Genomic DNA, 15600 nt, shown 5'->3' on the forward strand with positions numbered 1-15600 from the left:
GAGCGGTTCCTCCGGCGGTCTTTTTAGGACGTGACTTAGACCGCCATGAATCAGAGTTCCTCTGACCCTTCTGTGGCCTGTTGGACGAGGAGAATTGAGACCTGGCTGAGGGCCGAAAGGACCGAAACCTCGATTGTACCTTCCGTTGTTGAGGTCTGTTTGGTTTGGACTGGGGTAAGGACGAATCCTTCCCCTTGGATTGTTTAATGATTTCATCCAATCGCTCGCCAAACAGGCGGTCGCCAGAAAATGGCAAACCGGTTAAGAACTTTTTGGAAGCAGAGTCTGCCTTCCATTCACGTAGCCACATGGCCCTGCGGACTGCCACTGAATTGGCGGATGCTACCGCCGTACGGCTCGCAGAGTCCAGGACAGCATTCATGGCGTAGGACGCAAACGCCGACGCCTGAGAGGTTAATGACACAACCTGCGGAGTAGAGGCACGTGTGACTGCATTAATCTCAGACTGACAAGCTGAGATAGCTTGGAGTGCCCAGACGGCTGCGAATGCCGGAGCAAAGGACGCACCTATAGCTTCATAGATGGATTTCATCCAGAGCTGTATCTGCCTGTCAGTGGCATTCTTGAGTGATGCACCATCTGCCACTGCAACTATGGATCTAGCCGCCAGTCTAGAGACTGGAGGATCCACCTTGGGACACTGAGCCCAACCCTTGACTACGTCAGGGGGGAAGGGGTAACGTGTGTCATTAAGGCGCTTAGTAAAGCGCTTATCCGGAAAAGCTCGGTGTTTCTCGACTGTATCTCTGAAGTCGGAGTGATCAAGAAACGCACTCCGTGTACGTTTGGGAAACCTAAAGCGGAATTTCTCCTGCTGAGAAACTGACTCCTCAATCGGAGGAGCTGGAGGAGAAAGTTCTAACACCTGATTGATGGACGCTATAAGGTTGTTTACTATGGCGTCCCCCTCAGGTGTATCAAGGTTGAGAGCAGTGTCAGGATCAAGAGCCCTGATCTGCCACGTCCGCTTCATCCTCTAGAGAGTCCTCATGCTGAGACCCTGAACAGTGAGATGAAGTCGAGGGAAGCTCCCAGCGAGCCCGCTTAGCCGGTCTGGGACTGCGGTCCGTGTCGGAGTCCTCACCGTGGGACCTATGAGTCGCCCCAGGAGCACTTTGCTGCTCCAACCGAGGGGGGCCTGGGGGCAATGATTCAATAGTGCCCGGGGCCTGTGTTACCGGTCTGGACTGCAAAGCTTCTAGTATCTTAGCAGACCATCTATCCATAGACTCAGAAAGTTTGTCAGCAAATACTGCAAACTCTGTCCCTGTCACCTGGACAGTGGCAGCAGGTGGTTCCAACTGGGCCGAGGGTCCCACCAGTGGCTGAGGCTCCTGCTGAGTGAGTGTCACCGGGGACGAGCATTGCACACAATGAGGGTAGGTGGAACCTGCAGGTAGCATAGCCGCACATGAGGTACAGGTTGCAAAGTAAGCCTGTGCCTTGGCACCCTTGCTTTTTGCGGACGACATGCTGTTGTCTCCTCTAGAGCAATCAGTGAGGGTATATAGCCAAAAGCAATAGTGCGGCCGTACAGAGTAAATGTATACAATATAAGCATATAAATATACACTTCGGCACCCAGGGGGGCCAGCACCTAGTAACAGGTGCGGCTTACCGACCGCCCTCAGCGGTTGTGTGACCACCAGATTCCCTGCCTGGGCCTCCCAGAGCTGTGGAGCTCGTCTCTGAGGTTCTCCAGCGTCAGAAGTGCTGATAGGAATGGCTGCCAGCGTTCTGAGAGGAGAGAGCCGTGGGCGTGCCTCAGAAAGTGCGGGAATCTGGTGCCCCACGGTGCTCAGTGAGGGGGGAGGAGGATACTAAGTATGCTCCAGCCCTCAGCGCTGACGTCCAGTGCAGCTTCCCGCCCTTACCCCTGACTGGCAGGCTCGGGGGCGGGAGTATGCGGTACTAGGCCGCAAAAGCCGGGGACTAAAGTTATAAGCGCGGCCGGCAAACAAGCGCGGTCAGCGCGGTAGTCCCGGCGCACAAACACACCCAGCAGCTGCTGCAGCGTCCATTACACAGGCGCTCTATGCGCCGTCCCCAAGGGGACACAGAGTACCTCAGAGGAGCAGGGCCTGTCCCTGACGATACCCGGTCTCCTGTCCAGCAGATTCCCCCAGGGGCTGCGGAGGGAGCACGGTCCCAGTGCCTGGTGACCGGTTAGGATCCCACTTCACCCAGAGCCCCTAAGGGATGGGGAAGGAAAACAGCATGTGGCTCCCGCCTTTGTACCCTCAATGGGTACCTCAACCTTAACAGCACCGCCGACCAGAGTGGGGTGAGAAGGGAGCATGCCGGGGGCCCTGTTATGGGCCCTCTTTTCTTCCATCCGATAAAGTCAGCAGCTGCTGCTGACTAAAATGTGGAGCTTGCGTGCATGTGTGCCTCCTTCAACACAAAGCATAAAACTGAGGAGCCCGTGATGCACGGGGGGGTGTATAGGCAGAGGGGAGGGGTTTACACTTTTAAGTGTAATACTTTGTGTGGCCTCCGGAGGCAGAAGCTATACACCCAATTGTCTGGGTCTCCCAATGGAGCGACAAAGAAAAACACCTTACAAATTACTATGAATGCTTGTACATTGTACAGTATGATTAAAATGTTTGCCCAGTGTAGCGAGTGCCAGCATATACCCCAATATCTGCCCAGTGTAGCGAATGCCAACACATACCCCAATGTCTGCCCAGTGTCGCCAGTGCCAGCAGATACCCTGATGTTTGCGTAGTGTAACCAGTGCCAGAATAGCCCCATATCTGCTCAGTATAGCCAGTGCCACCACATACCCTGATGTATGCTCAGTATAGCCAGTGCCACCACATACCCTGATGTATGCTCAGTATAGCCAGTGCCACCACATACCCTGATGTATGCTCAGTATAGCCAGTGCCACCACATACCCTTATGTATGCTCAGTATAGCCAGTGCCACCACATACCCTGATGTATGCTCAGTATAGCCAGTGCCACCACATACCCTGATGTATGCTCAGTATAGCCAGTGCCACCACATACCCTGATGTATGCTCAGTATAGCCAGTGCCACCACATACCCTGATGTATGCTCAGTATAGCCAGTGCCACCACATACCCTTATGTATGCTCAGTATAGCCAGTGCCACCACATACCCTGATGTATGCTCAGTATAGCCAGTGCCACCACATACCCTTATGTATGCTCAGTATAGCCAGTGCCACCACATACCCTGATGTATGCTCAGTATAGCCAGTGCCACCACATACCCTTATGTATGCTCAGTATAGCCAGTGCCACCACATACCCTTATGTATGCTCAGTATAGCCAGTGCCACCACATACCCTTATGTATGCTCAGTATAGCCAGTGCCACCACATACCCTGATGTATGCTCAGTATAGCCAGTGCCAGCACATACCCCGATGTATGCATAGTGTAGCAAGTGCAAGCACATACCCCGATGTATGCCCAGTATAGCCAGTGCCACCACATACCCTTATGTATGCTCAGTATAGCCAGTGCCACCACATACCCTGATGTATGCTCAGTATAGCCAGTGCCAGCACATACCCCGATGTATGCATAGTGTAGCAAGTGCAAGCACATACCCCGATGTATGCCCAGTCTAGCCAGTGCCAGCACATACACTGATGTATGTCCAGTGTAGCCAGTGCCAAGATAGCCCCATATCTCCTCAGTGTAGCCAGTGCAAGCATAGCCCAATGTATGCCCAGTATAGCAAATGCCAGCACATAGCACAATATCTGCCCAGTGTAGCTAGTGCCAGTTCATACTCCTATGTATGTCCAGAGTAGCCAGTGCCAGGACAGTCCGATGACTGCTCAGTGTCAGCATATAGCCCGATATGTGCCCAGTGTAGCCAGTGCCATCACATTACCCTGATGTATACCCAATGCTGCTCGTGCCAGCATATACCCTGATATACACCCAGTGTAGCCAGTACCAGCACATAGCCCAAGATCTGCTGTGTACCCAGTGCCAGCACAAACCCCCATGTTTGACCAGTGTAACCAGTACCAGCACATACCCCCATGTCTGACCAGTGTAACCAGTGTCAGTACATAACTCAATGTCTGCCCAGTTCCAGCACATACCCCAATGTATGCCAAGTGTAGCCAGTGGCAGCATATACTCCCATGTATGCCCAGTGTAGCTAGTGCCAGCATACACCCCCATGTCTGCCCAGTTCCAGCACACACCCCCATGTCTGTCCAGTGCCAGCACATACCCCCATGTCTGTCCAGTGCCAGCACACACACCCATGTCTGTCCAGTGCCAGCACATTCCTCATGTCTGCCCAGTGCCAGCACATACCCCCATGTCTGCCCAGTGCCAGCACATACCCCCATGTCCGCCCAGTGCCAGCACATACCCCCATGTCTGTCCAGTGCCAGCACATTCCTCATGTCTGCCCAGTGCCAGCACATACCCCCATGTCCACCCAGTGCCAGCACACACACCCATGTCTGTCCAGTGCCAGCACATTCCTCATGTCTGCCCAGTGCCAGCACATACCCCCATGTCTGCCCAGTGCCAGCACATACCCCCATGTCCGCCCAGTGCCAGCACACCCCCCCATGTCTGCCCAGTGCCAGCACACACACCCATGTCTGCCCAGTGCCAGCACACACCCCCATGTCTGCCCAGTGCCAGCACACACACCCATGTCTGCCCAGTGCCAGCACACACACCCATGTCTGCCCAGTGCCAGCACATACCCCCATGTCTGCCCAGTGGCAGCACACCCCCCCATGTCTGCCCAGTGCCAGCACACACCCCCATGTCTGCCCAGTGCCAGCACACACCCCCATGTCTGCCCAGTGCCAGCACACACCCCCATGTCTGCCCAGTGGCAGCACACACCCCCATGTCTGCCCAGTGCCAGCACACACCCCCATGTCTGCCCAGTGCCAGCACACACCCCCATGTCTGCCCAGTGCCAGCACACCCCCCCATGTCTGCCCAGTGCCAGCACACACCCCCATGTCTGCCCAGTGGCAGCACACACCCCCATGTCTGCCCAGTGCCAGCACACACCCCCATGTCTGCCCAGTGCCAGCACACACCCCCATGTCTGCCCAGTGGCAGCACACACCCCCATGTCTGCCCAGTGCCAGCACACACCCCCATGTCTGCCCAGTGGCAGCACACACCCCCATGTCTGCCCAGTGCCAGCACACCCCCCCATGTCTGCCCAGTGCCAGCACACACCCCCATGTCTGCCCAGTGGCAGCACACACCCCCATGTCTGCCCAGTGGCAGCACACACCCCCATGTCTGCCCAGTGCCAGCACACACCCCCATGTCTGCCCAGTGCCAGCACACACCCCCATGTCTGCCCAGTGGCAGCACACACCCCCATGTCTGCCCAGTGGCAGCACACACCCCCATGTCTGCCCAGTGCCAGCACATACCCCCATGTCTGCCCAGTGCCAGCACACACCCCCATGTCTGCCCAGTGGCAGCACACACCCCCATGTCTGCCCAGTGGCAGCACACACCCCCATGTCTGCCCAGTGGCAGCACACACCCCCATGTCTGCCCAGTGCCAGCACACACCCCCATGTCTGCCCAGTGCCAGCACACACCCCCATGTCTGCCCAGTGCCAGCACACACCCCCATGTCTGCCCAGTGCCAGCACACACCCCCATGTCTGCCCAGTGGCAGCACACACCCCCATGTCTGCCCAGTGGCAGCACACACCCCCATGTCTGCCCAGTGCCAGCACATACCCCCATGTCTGCCCAGTGCCAGCACACACCCCCATGTCTGCCCAGTGGCAGCACACACCCCCCATGTCTGCCCAGTGGCAGCACACACCCCCATGTCTGCCCAGTGGCAGCACACACCCCCATGTCTGCCCAGTGCCAGCACACACCCCCATGTCTGCCCAGTGCCAGCACACACCCCCATGTCTGCCCAGTGCCAGCACACACCCCCATGTCTGCCCAGTGCCAGCACACACCCCCATGTCTGCCCAGTGCCAGCACACACCCCCATGTCTGCCCAGTGGCAGCACACACCCCCATGTCTGCCCAGTGCCAGCACACCCCCCCATGTCTGCCCAGTGCCAGCACACACCCCCATGTCTGCCCAGTGGCAGCACACACCCCCATGTCTGCCCAGTGGCAGCACACACCCCCATGTCTGCCCAGTGGCAGCACACACCCCCATGTCTGCCCAGTGCCAGCACACACCCCCATGTCTGCCCAGTGGCAGCACACACCCCCATGTCTGCCCAGTGCCAGCACACACCCCCATGTCTGCCCAGTGCCAGCACATACCCCCATGTCTGCCCAGTGGCAGCACACACCCCCATGTCTGCCCAGTGGCAGCACACACCCCCATGTCTGCCCAGTGCCAGCACATACCCCCATGTCTGCCCAGTGCCAGCACACACCCCCATGTCTGCCCAGTGGCAGCACACACCCCCATGTCTGCCCAGTGGCAGCACACACCCCCATGTCTGCCCAGTGGCAGCACACACCCCCATGTCTGCCCAGTGGCAGCACACACCCCCATGTCTGCCCAGTGCCAGCACACACCCCCATGTCTGCCCAGTGCCAGCACACACCCCCATGTCTGCCCAGTGCCAGCACACACCCCCATGTCTGCCCAGTGCCAGCACACACCCCCATGTCTGCCCAGTGGCAGCACACACCCCCATGTCTGCCCAGTGCCAGCACACACCCCCATGTCTGCCCAGTGGCAGCACATTCCTCATGTCTGCCCAGTGCCAGCACACACCCCCATGTCTGCCCAGTGGCAGCACACACCCCCATTTCTGCAGGCCTGGTCTCACCCTACATTGCACACAGATGATGTATTATATTGTGGGGTTTCTGCACGTTAGTGTTGCCGATTTGCAGGATAAAACGTTGGCCCTGTACTGTGCCAGTATCCCCCACCCGGGTCACCACATGCCTTTCGCACAGGCACGCCACTCCTCCGGGTGTCTGCACACCCCCCTTAGGCGCGGCCCCTTTAAGACAGTCTCAGCCCTCGGGCGTCGTCACGTGACGGGTCTTTGTCCGAACATTCGGGCGACGGAAACAACACCGGAGAAAAGCGGGTGAGACGGGAAGCGGAGGCGACAGAACACCCGAAAGGGGGCGGTGTCCTGGGTACGTATGTCTGTGGCGCGGGGATACTGCAGCCGGGAGAGCAGTGCACGGTCTCAGGTGACCCGGGGGCGGGCGAGGTGTGAATGTCAGCATATTTCCTGCAGGACTATCGCAGCATCACACTGCTGAGCAGCCCGGGCTTCAGAACGCACCGCCGACATGGACCGGGGACTGTGGGATTCGGGTCACTGAGACCGGCTGATGGAAGGAAGGTAACGGACGAATATTAGAAATGGCATAAAGGGTGGAAGGGGGGCAACGGTAGTAGCAATGCACCGGCACCGAATCTCCCGGTAAGGGTGTGGCATATGACAGGCAGCATTGGCTTCCAATTACGTTTCTACGGTGCTAACATTCCGCCTCTTCTTGAGTGACAGATAGCGGAGCGAATGGCTGTGCCCGCCCTTAGTCCCGCCTTTACCGGCGAGGATGGTGGCCAATAGCAATTGCAGTTATAGACTAGGTGCTGCTGTGATTGACACGTCACTCCACCAGTCAGTGGCCTGTTATAAGGGTTCATTTTGCCTGTGTGACAGCTATTGTGGTGTCAGTGGTAGATGGCTAGGGCCGAGGGGGCTCAGTACACGGCTCTGCCCCGATACCTGGGGGGCCGAGGGGGCTCAGTACACGGCTCTGCCCCGATACCTGGGGGGCCGAGGGGGCTCAGTACACGGCTCTGCCCCGATACCTGGGGGGCCGAGGGGGCTCAGTACACGGCTCTGCCCCGATACCTGGGGGGCCGAGGGGGCTCAGTACACGGCTCTGCCCCGATACCTGGGGGGCCGAGGGGGCTCAGTACACGGCTCTGCCCCGATACCTGGGGGGCCGAGGGGGCTCAGTACACGGCTCTGCCCCGATACCTGGGGGGCCGAGGGGGCTCAGTACACGGCTCTGCCCCGATACCTGGGGGGCCGAGGGGGCTCAGTACACGGCTCTGCCCCGATACCTGGGGGGCCGAGGGGGCTCAGTACACGGCTCTGCCCCGATACCTGGGGGGCCGAGGGGGCTCAGTACACGGCTCTGCCCCGATACCTGGGGGGCCGAGGGGGCTCAGTACACGGCTCTGCCCCGATACCTGGGGGGCCGAGGGGGCTCAGTACACGGCTCTGCCCCGATACCTGGGGGGCCGAGGGGGCTCAGTACACGGTTCTGCCCCGATACCTGGGGGGCCGAGGGGGCTCAGTACACGGTTCTGCCCCGATACCTGGGGGGCCGAGGGGGCTCAGTACACGGCTCTGCCCCGATACCTGGGGGGCCGAGGGGGCTCAGTACACGGCTCTGCCCCGATACCTGGGGGGCCGAGGGGGCTCAGTACACGGTTCTGCCCCGATACCTGGGGGGCCGAGGGGGCTCAGTACACGGCTCTGCCCCTATACCTGGGGCAGCACTGCTGGGGCATGTGTTCTGTGTCACCACCAATGCAGTGCCTGTATTGGTCTACTGGTATGCATCAAGTCAGGGGAGGATACAGCAGAGACTATGCTTATTTTTAGCTCAGACTAAAGCTTTCCCCTTAATTACCTGCACTTTAATAGTGGGGTGCTGCCATATGGCAGGATTGCACAGATCAGGCCGAGGTCACAACGGCGGGGATGCACAGATTAGGCTGGGGTCACTTTTTTTATATGGTGGGATTGCACAGATCAGGTTGGGTTTTTCCCACTTAAAGCATTGCCCAGATCTGGATACATTGTAGTTGTTAACAAGCCAAGCATTGCGGCTGATGCATGTTCTGTCCGTGCACCCCAGAATGTAAGGTGCTTCCAGGAGAAGAAGCTTCCTGTGTCAGCCTATCTGCACCATGTCATTCTTGGTTTCCCTGGCAGCTGGGGGGCTAACTGGTGTCCGCTTAGGCTACTTTCACACATCAGTTTTTTGCCATCAGGCACAATCCGGTAGAAAAACTAATGCGATGGATCCGTCGAAAAAAACTGATCTGCCGCATCATTTTTTTCCATCCGTTTCTTCCGTTTTTCAACGGATCCGTTGTGATACTGATCATGCTCCGTTTAATAAAACGCATTCAGTCATATAGGATTCCATTATACAACATGCCGGTTGGCGCCAGATCCGGCGTGGTCTGTTTTTTTTTGCCGTTGTCAAAAAAACATTCCATGCTGCGTCCTTTCTAGCAGGCGGGCGAAGACATTTTGCCGGATCCGGCAGATGCCAAATGCAACACAAGGCCATCCGGCACAATCCAGAGCTAATACAAGTCAATCTAATATATAAAGCTGTATGTATGTATGTATGTCCACTAAAGAAATCCGCACCGTCGCATTTACAATCACAAAATTTTGCACAGACTCCTCATGTGACTCGGGGAACATCATAGACTATGTTTTGACGGGAAAATTTAACCCCTGCGTTTTACGGTTACTCTCTAAAATCCTGCCTCCATTAAACTGAATGGAGGTAGGAGCCACAGGCTATTAATGGCAACTGTCAGTGGTTGCTATAGGAACAAAATAAACTGTTAGTATAAGAAGCTTCTGTGTGAGGTAATATGATGTCGGTGGGGAGACGGGGAAAGAGACAGACACAGAGATAGAGACAGACTGATGCAAATACAGACCGAGAGATAGAAACCGACATACAACGAAAGAGACAGACATAGAGACAGTTACAATCCCGGGCAACACCCAGGTACTACAGCTAGTGGGAAATAAAATTGATCCGGCGCCAGATCAGTTTTATCCGCACTTCGCTGGATTGTGCATGACAGAAAAAAAACGGATGTGTGAAAGCAGCCTTAGACAACCTACAAGAGCATGCCTATCAGTGCAACACTATACCATATATTCCAAAGAACTATACAAGCTGACTAGGGAATATTGCTTCAAGTCCCTTAGTGTCACAAAAAGGAAAATAATGAAATAATGAATGTCATTAAAAAAACAAACACAAATTTCAAAAATATATGTAAATATTCAAATTGTCTCTCCAGTAAAGGAGACAAACTCTAGCACAGCGCCACCTATTGGAAGTAGCGATCCTAAAAGTATAATATATGTAAACATTGTTGAGTATACAGGACATGAAAACAGAAGATCAGTTAATGCAGAGTAGATCACCAGGTAAAGAATTATACAGCTCGTACCATATAGGTATGAACAGCTGACGTAGCATGAAAGAAGAATATTAATTAGCATTAGAACAGATGGCACCAAATTATATTTAGCAGGGCTAGCCTTATATTGTAAGGTGGGAAGAATATGGATAACATAAGGTAATGCGATGGTAATATACCCAGCAAAGTATTAGGCTATGTCCGCATGCTGCATCTTGAGTGTATCTTGCATCTTCGTGCATCTTTTTATCCTGTGGTCGCAGCTTGTGGCCCAAAAAACGTATGGCGTTTTTGTTAATGCGTTTTTTAAAGGAGAAACCAAAATATGATAGGATAATTGATAGCTAGAATAGAAAGAATTAGAAACTCCAACAGAATCTAACAGAATAGCTCCAAATAGTCATCTAATGATGATCTACTGCTGATTAATCAGTGATTTTTATCAAAACTACACTAAGCAGCACGATGCTGAAGTTGGTTTCTTATTCGTCCAGTTTCTTATTCAGGGCTGAAGTTGGTTTCTTATTCGTCAGTTTCTTATTCGGCAATTTAGTTTTTTCAGTTTTTTATGCATTTATCAACAAAAATGACACATCACAATAACAAAATACAATGCACTGATGAGCCCTAATATACATACACTCAAAACCAGCTGCGAAGATTACAAAAACTGGCAAAAAAATGGGCATCAAAGTGGGCACCGAAGTATGTTAGTGAAAGGGTTAAATGGCTTTGGGCCACTAATCTAACACCAAAATTGCATATCTAGTGATGCCTCTAATCAAACTCAAGTGTCTCCAGCCTGGCCCAAAGGGGTTCTGGGCATCAGAACTGGCATCAAAGTGGGCACACAGCCAATTTTCACAGATTTGAATAAGTAACCAGTGTTTTTGAGGGGTTAAATGGCTTTGGGCCACTGATCTCACACCACATTTACATACCTAGTGATGCCACACATCAAATTCAGATCACTCCAGCCTGGCCCAAAGGGGATCTGGGCATCAGAACTGGCATCAAAGTGGGCACACAGCCAATTTTCACAGATTTGAATAAGTAACTGGTGTTTTTGAGGGGTTAAATGGCTTTGGGCCACTGATCTCACACCACATTTACATACCTAGTGATGCCACACATCAAATCCAGATCACTTTAGCCTGGCCCAAACAGGATCTGGGCATCAGAACTGGCATCAAAGTGGGCAAAACCCCAGTTTTCACAGATTTGAATAAGTAACCAGTGTTTTTGAGGGGTTAAATGGCTTTGGGCCACTGATCTCACACCACATTTACATACCTAGTGATGCCACACATCAAATTCAGATCACTCCAGCCTGGCCCAAAGGGGTTCTGGGCATCAGAACTGGCATCAAAGTGGGCACACAGCCAATTTTCACAGATTTGAATAAGTAACTGGTGTTTTTGAGGGGTTAAATGGCTTTGGGCCACTGATCTCACACCACATTTACATACCTAGTGATGCCACACATCAAATCCAGATCACTTTAGCCTGGCCCAAACAGGATCTGGGCATCAGAACTGGCATCAAAGTGGGCAAAACCCCAGTTTTCACAGATTTGAATAAGTAACCAGTGTTTTTGAGGGGTTAAATGGCTTTGGGCCACTGATCTCACACCACATTTACATACCTAGTGATGCCACACATCAAATTCAGATCACTCCAGCCTGGCCCAAAGGGGTTCTGGGCATCAGAACTGGCATCAAAGTGGGCACACAGCCAATTTTCACAGATTTGAATAAGTAACTGGTGTTTTTGAGGGGTTAAATGGCTTTGGGCCACTGATCTCACACCACATTTACATACCTAGTGATGCCACACATCAAATCCAGATCACTTTAGCCTGGCCCAAACAGGATCTGGGCATCAGAACTGGCATCAAAGTGGGCAAAACCCCAGTTTTCACAGATTTGAATAAGTAACCAGTGTTTTTGAGGGGTTAAATGGCTTTGGGCCACTGATCTCACACCACATTTACATACCTAGTGATGCCACACATCAAATTCAGATCACTCCAGCCTGGCCCAAACAGGTTCTGGGCATCAGAACTGGCATCAAAGTGGGCAAAAACCCAGTTTGCACAGATTTGAATAAGTAACCAGTGTTTTTGAGGGGTTAAATGGCTTTGGGCCACTGATCTCACACCACATTTACATAACTAGTGATGTCGCACATCAAATTCAGATCACTTTAGCCTGGCCCAAACAGGTTCTGGGAATCAGAACTGGCATCAAAGTGGGCAAAATCCCAGTTTTCACAGATTTGAATAAGTAACAAGTGTTTTTGAGGGGTTAAATGGCTTTGGGCCACTGATATCACACCACATTTACATACCTAGTGATGCCACACATCAAATTCAGATCACTCCAGCCTGGCCCAAACAGGTTCTGGGCATCAGAACTGGCATCAAAGTGGGCAAAAACCCAGTTTTCACAGATTTGAATAAGTAACCAGTGTTTTTGAGGGGTTAAATGGCTTTGGGCCACTGATCTCACACCACATTTACATACCTAGTGATGTCGCACATCAAATTCAGATCACTTTAGCCTGGCCCAAACAGGTTCTGGGCATCAGAACTGGCATCAAAGTGGGCAAAACCCCAGTTTTCACAGATTTGAATAAGTAACTTGTGTTTTTGAGGGGTTAAATGGCTTTGGGCCACTGATCTCACACCACATTTGCATACCTAGTGATGCCACACATCAAATTCAGATCACTCCAGCCTGGCCCAAACAGGTTCTGGGCATCAGAACTGGCATCAAAGTGGGCAAAAACCCAGTTTTCACAGATTTGAATAAGTAACCAGTGTTTTTGAGGGGTTAAATGGCTTTGGGCCACTGATCTTACACCACATTTACATACCTAGTGATGTCGCACATCAAATTCAGATCACTTTAGCCTGGCCCAAACAGGTTCTGGGCATCAGAACTGGCATCAAAGTGGGCAAAACCCCGGTTTTCACAGATTTGAATAACTAACTGGTGTTTTTGAGGGGTTAAATGGCTTTGGGCCACTGATCTCACACCACATTTACATACCTAGTGATGCCACACATCAAATTCAGATCACTCCAGCCTGGCCCAAACAGGATCTGGGCATCAGAACTGGCATCAAAGTGGGCAAAAACCCAGTTTTCACAGATTTGAATAAGTAACCAGTGTTTTTGAGGGGTTAAATGGCTTTGGGCCACTGATCTCACACCACATTTACATACCTAGTGATGCCACACATCAAATTCAGATCACTCCAGCCTGGCCCAAACAGGTTCTGGGCATCAGAACTGGCATCAAAGTGGGCAAAACCCCAGTTTTCACAGATTTGAATAAGTAACCAGTGTTTTTGAGGGGTTAAATGGCTTTGGGCCACTGATCTCACACCACATTTACATACCTAGTGATGCCACACATCAAATTCAGATCACTCCAGCCTGGCCCAAACAGGTTCTGGGCATCAGAACTGGCATCAAAGTGGGCAAAAAACCAGTTTTCACAGATTTGAATAAGTAACCAGTGTTTTTGAGGGGTTAAATGGCTTTGGGCCACTGATCTCACACCACATTTACATACCTAGTGATGTCGCACATCAAATTCAGATCATTTTAGCCTGGCCCAAACAGGTTCTGGGCATCAGAACTGGGATCAAAGTGGGCAAAACCCCAGTTTTCACAGCTTTGAATAAGTAACCAGTGTTTTTGAGGGGTTAAATGGCTTTGGGCCACTGATCTCACACCACATTTACATACCTAGTGATGACACACATCAAATTCAGATCACTTTAGCCTGGCCCAAACAGGTTCTGGGCATCAGAACTGGCATCAAAGTGGGCAAAACCCCAGTTTTCACAGATTTGAATAAGTAACCAGTGTTTTTGAGGGGTTAAATGGCTTTGGGCCACTGATCTCACACCACATTTACATACCTAGTGATAACACACATAAAATACAGATCACTTTAGCCTGGCCCAAACAGGTTCTGGGCATCAGAACTGGCATCAAAGTGGGCAAAAACCCAGTTTTCACAGATTTGAATAAGTAACCAGTGTTTTTGAGGGGTTAAATGGCTTTGGGCCACTGATATCACACCACATTTACATACCTAGTGATGCCACACATCAAATTCAGATCACTCCAGCCTGGCCCAAACAGGTTCTGGGCATCAGAACTGGCATCAAAGTGGGAAAAAACCCAGTTTTCACAGATTTGAATAAGTAACTGGTGTTTTTGAGGGGTTAAATGGCTTTGAGCCACTGATCTCACACCACATTTACATACCTAGTGATGCCACACATCAAATTCAGATCACTCCAGCCTGGCCCAAACAGGTTCTGGGCATCAGAACTGGCATCAAAGTGGGCAAAAACCCAGTTTTACAGATTTGAATAAGTAACTGGTGTTTTTGAGGGGTTAAATGGCTTTGGGCCACTGATCTCACACCACATTTACATACCTAGTGATGCCACACATCAAATTCAGATCACTCCAGCCTGGCCCAAACAGGTTCTGGGCATCAGAACTGGCATCAAAGTGGGCAAAAACCCAGTTTTACAGATTTGAATAAGTAACTGGTGTTTTTGAGGGGTTAAATGGCTTTGGGCCACTGATCTCACACCACATTAACATACCTAGTGATGTCACACATCAAATTCAGATCACTCCAGCCTGGCCCAAACAGGCTGGAGTGATCTGAATTTGATGTGTGGCATCACTAGGTATGTAAATGTGGTGTGAGATCAGTGGCCCAAAGCCATTTAACCCCTCAAAAACACTGGTTACTTATTCAAATCTGTGAAAACTGGGGTTTTGCCCACTTTGATGCCAGTTCTGATGCCCAGAACCTGTTTGGGCCAGGCTAAAGTGATCTGTATTTTATGTGTGGCATCACTAGGTATGTAAATGTGGTGTGAGATCAGTGGCCCAAAGCCATTTAACCCCTCAAAAACACTGGTTACTTATTCAAATCTGTGAAAACTTGGGTTTTGCCCACTTTGATGCCAGTTCTGATGCCCAGAACCTGTTTGGGCCAGGCTGGAGTGATCTGAATTTGATGTGTGGCATCACTAGGTATGTAAATGTGGTGTGAGATCAGTGGCTCAACGCCATTTAACCCCTCAAAAACATCAGTTACTTATTCAAATCTGTGAAAATTGGCTGTGTGCCCACTTTGATGCCAGTTCTGATGCCCAGAACCTGTTTGGGCCGGGCTGGAGTGATCTGAATTTGATGTGTGGCATCACTAGGTATGTAAATGTGGTGTGAGATCAGTGGCCCAAAGCCATTTAACCCCTCAAAAACACCAGTTACTTATTCAAATCTGTGAAAACTGGGGTTCTGCCCACTTTGATGCCAGTTCTGATGCCCAGAACCTGTTTGG

General features: G+C 51.9%; 1 protein-coding gene across 2 annotated transcripts in view; it reads left to right on the plus strand.

The window, feature by feature from the left end:
- The first annotated feature begins 6795 nt into the window (after positions 1 to 6795).
- The window catches only part of ZBTB8A (zinc finger and BTB domain containing 8A), a 69055-nt gene continuing 60250 nt past the window's right edge, over positions 6796 to 15600 (plus strand). The window contains exons 1-2 of one of the 2 annotated variants that reach the window (XM_075336164.1): positions 6796 to 7146; positions 7251 to 7358. In XM_075336164.1, coding sequence (XP_075192279.1) covers positions 7348 to 7358 — 11 coding nt within the window. In that variant the 5' untranslated portion in view covers positions 6796 to 7146; positions 7251 to 7347. The remainder of the gene's footprint in view (positions 7147 to 7250; positions 7359 to 15600) is intronic. The other variant, XM_075336165.1, reaches the window with a different exon arrangement.

Source organism: Anomaloglossus baeobatrachus, chromosome 2 (assembly GCF_048569485.1).
Source record: "Anomaloglossus baeobatrachus isolate aAnoBae1 chromosome 2, aAnoBae1.hap1, whole genome shotgun sequence".
Lineage (NCBI taxonomy): Eukaryota > Metazoa > Chordata > Amphibia > Anura > Aromobatidae > Anomaloglossus > Anomaloglossus baeobatrachus.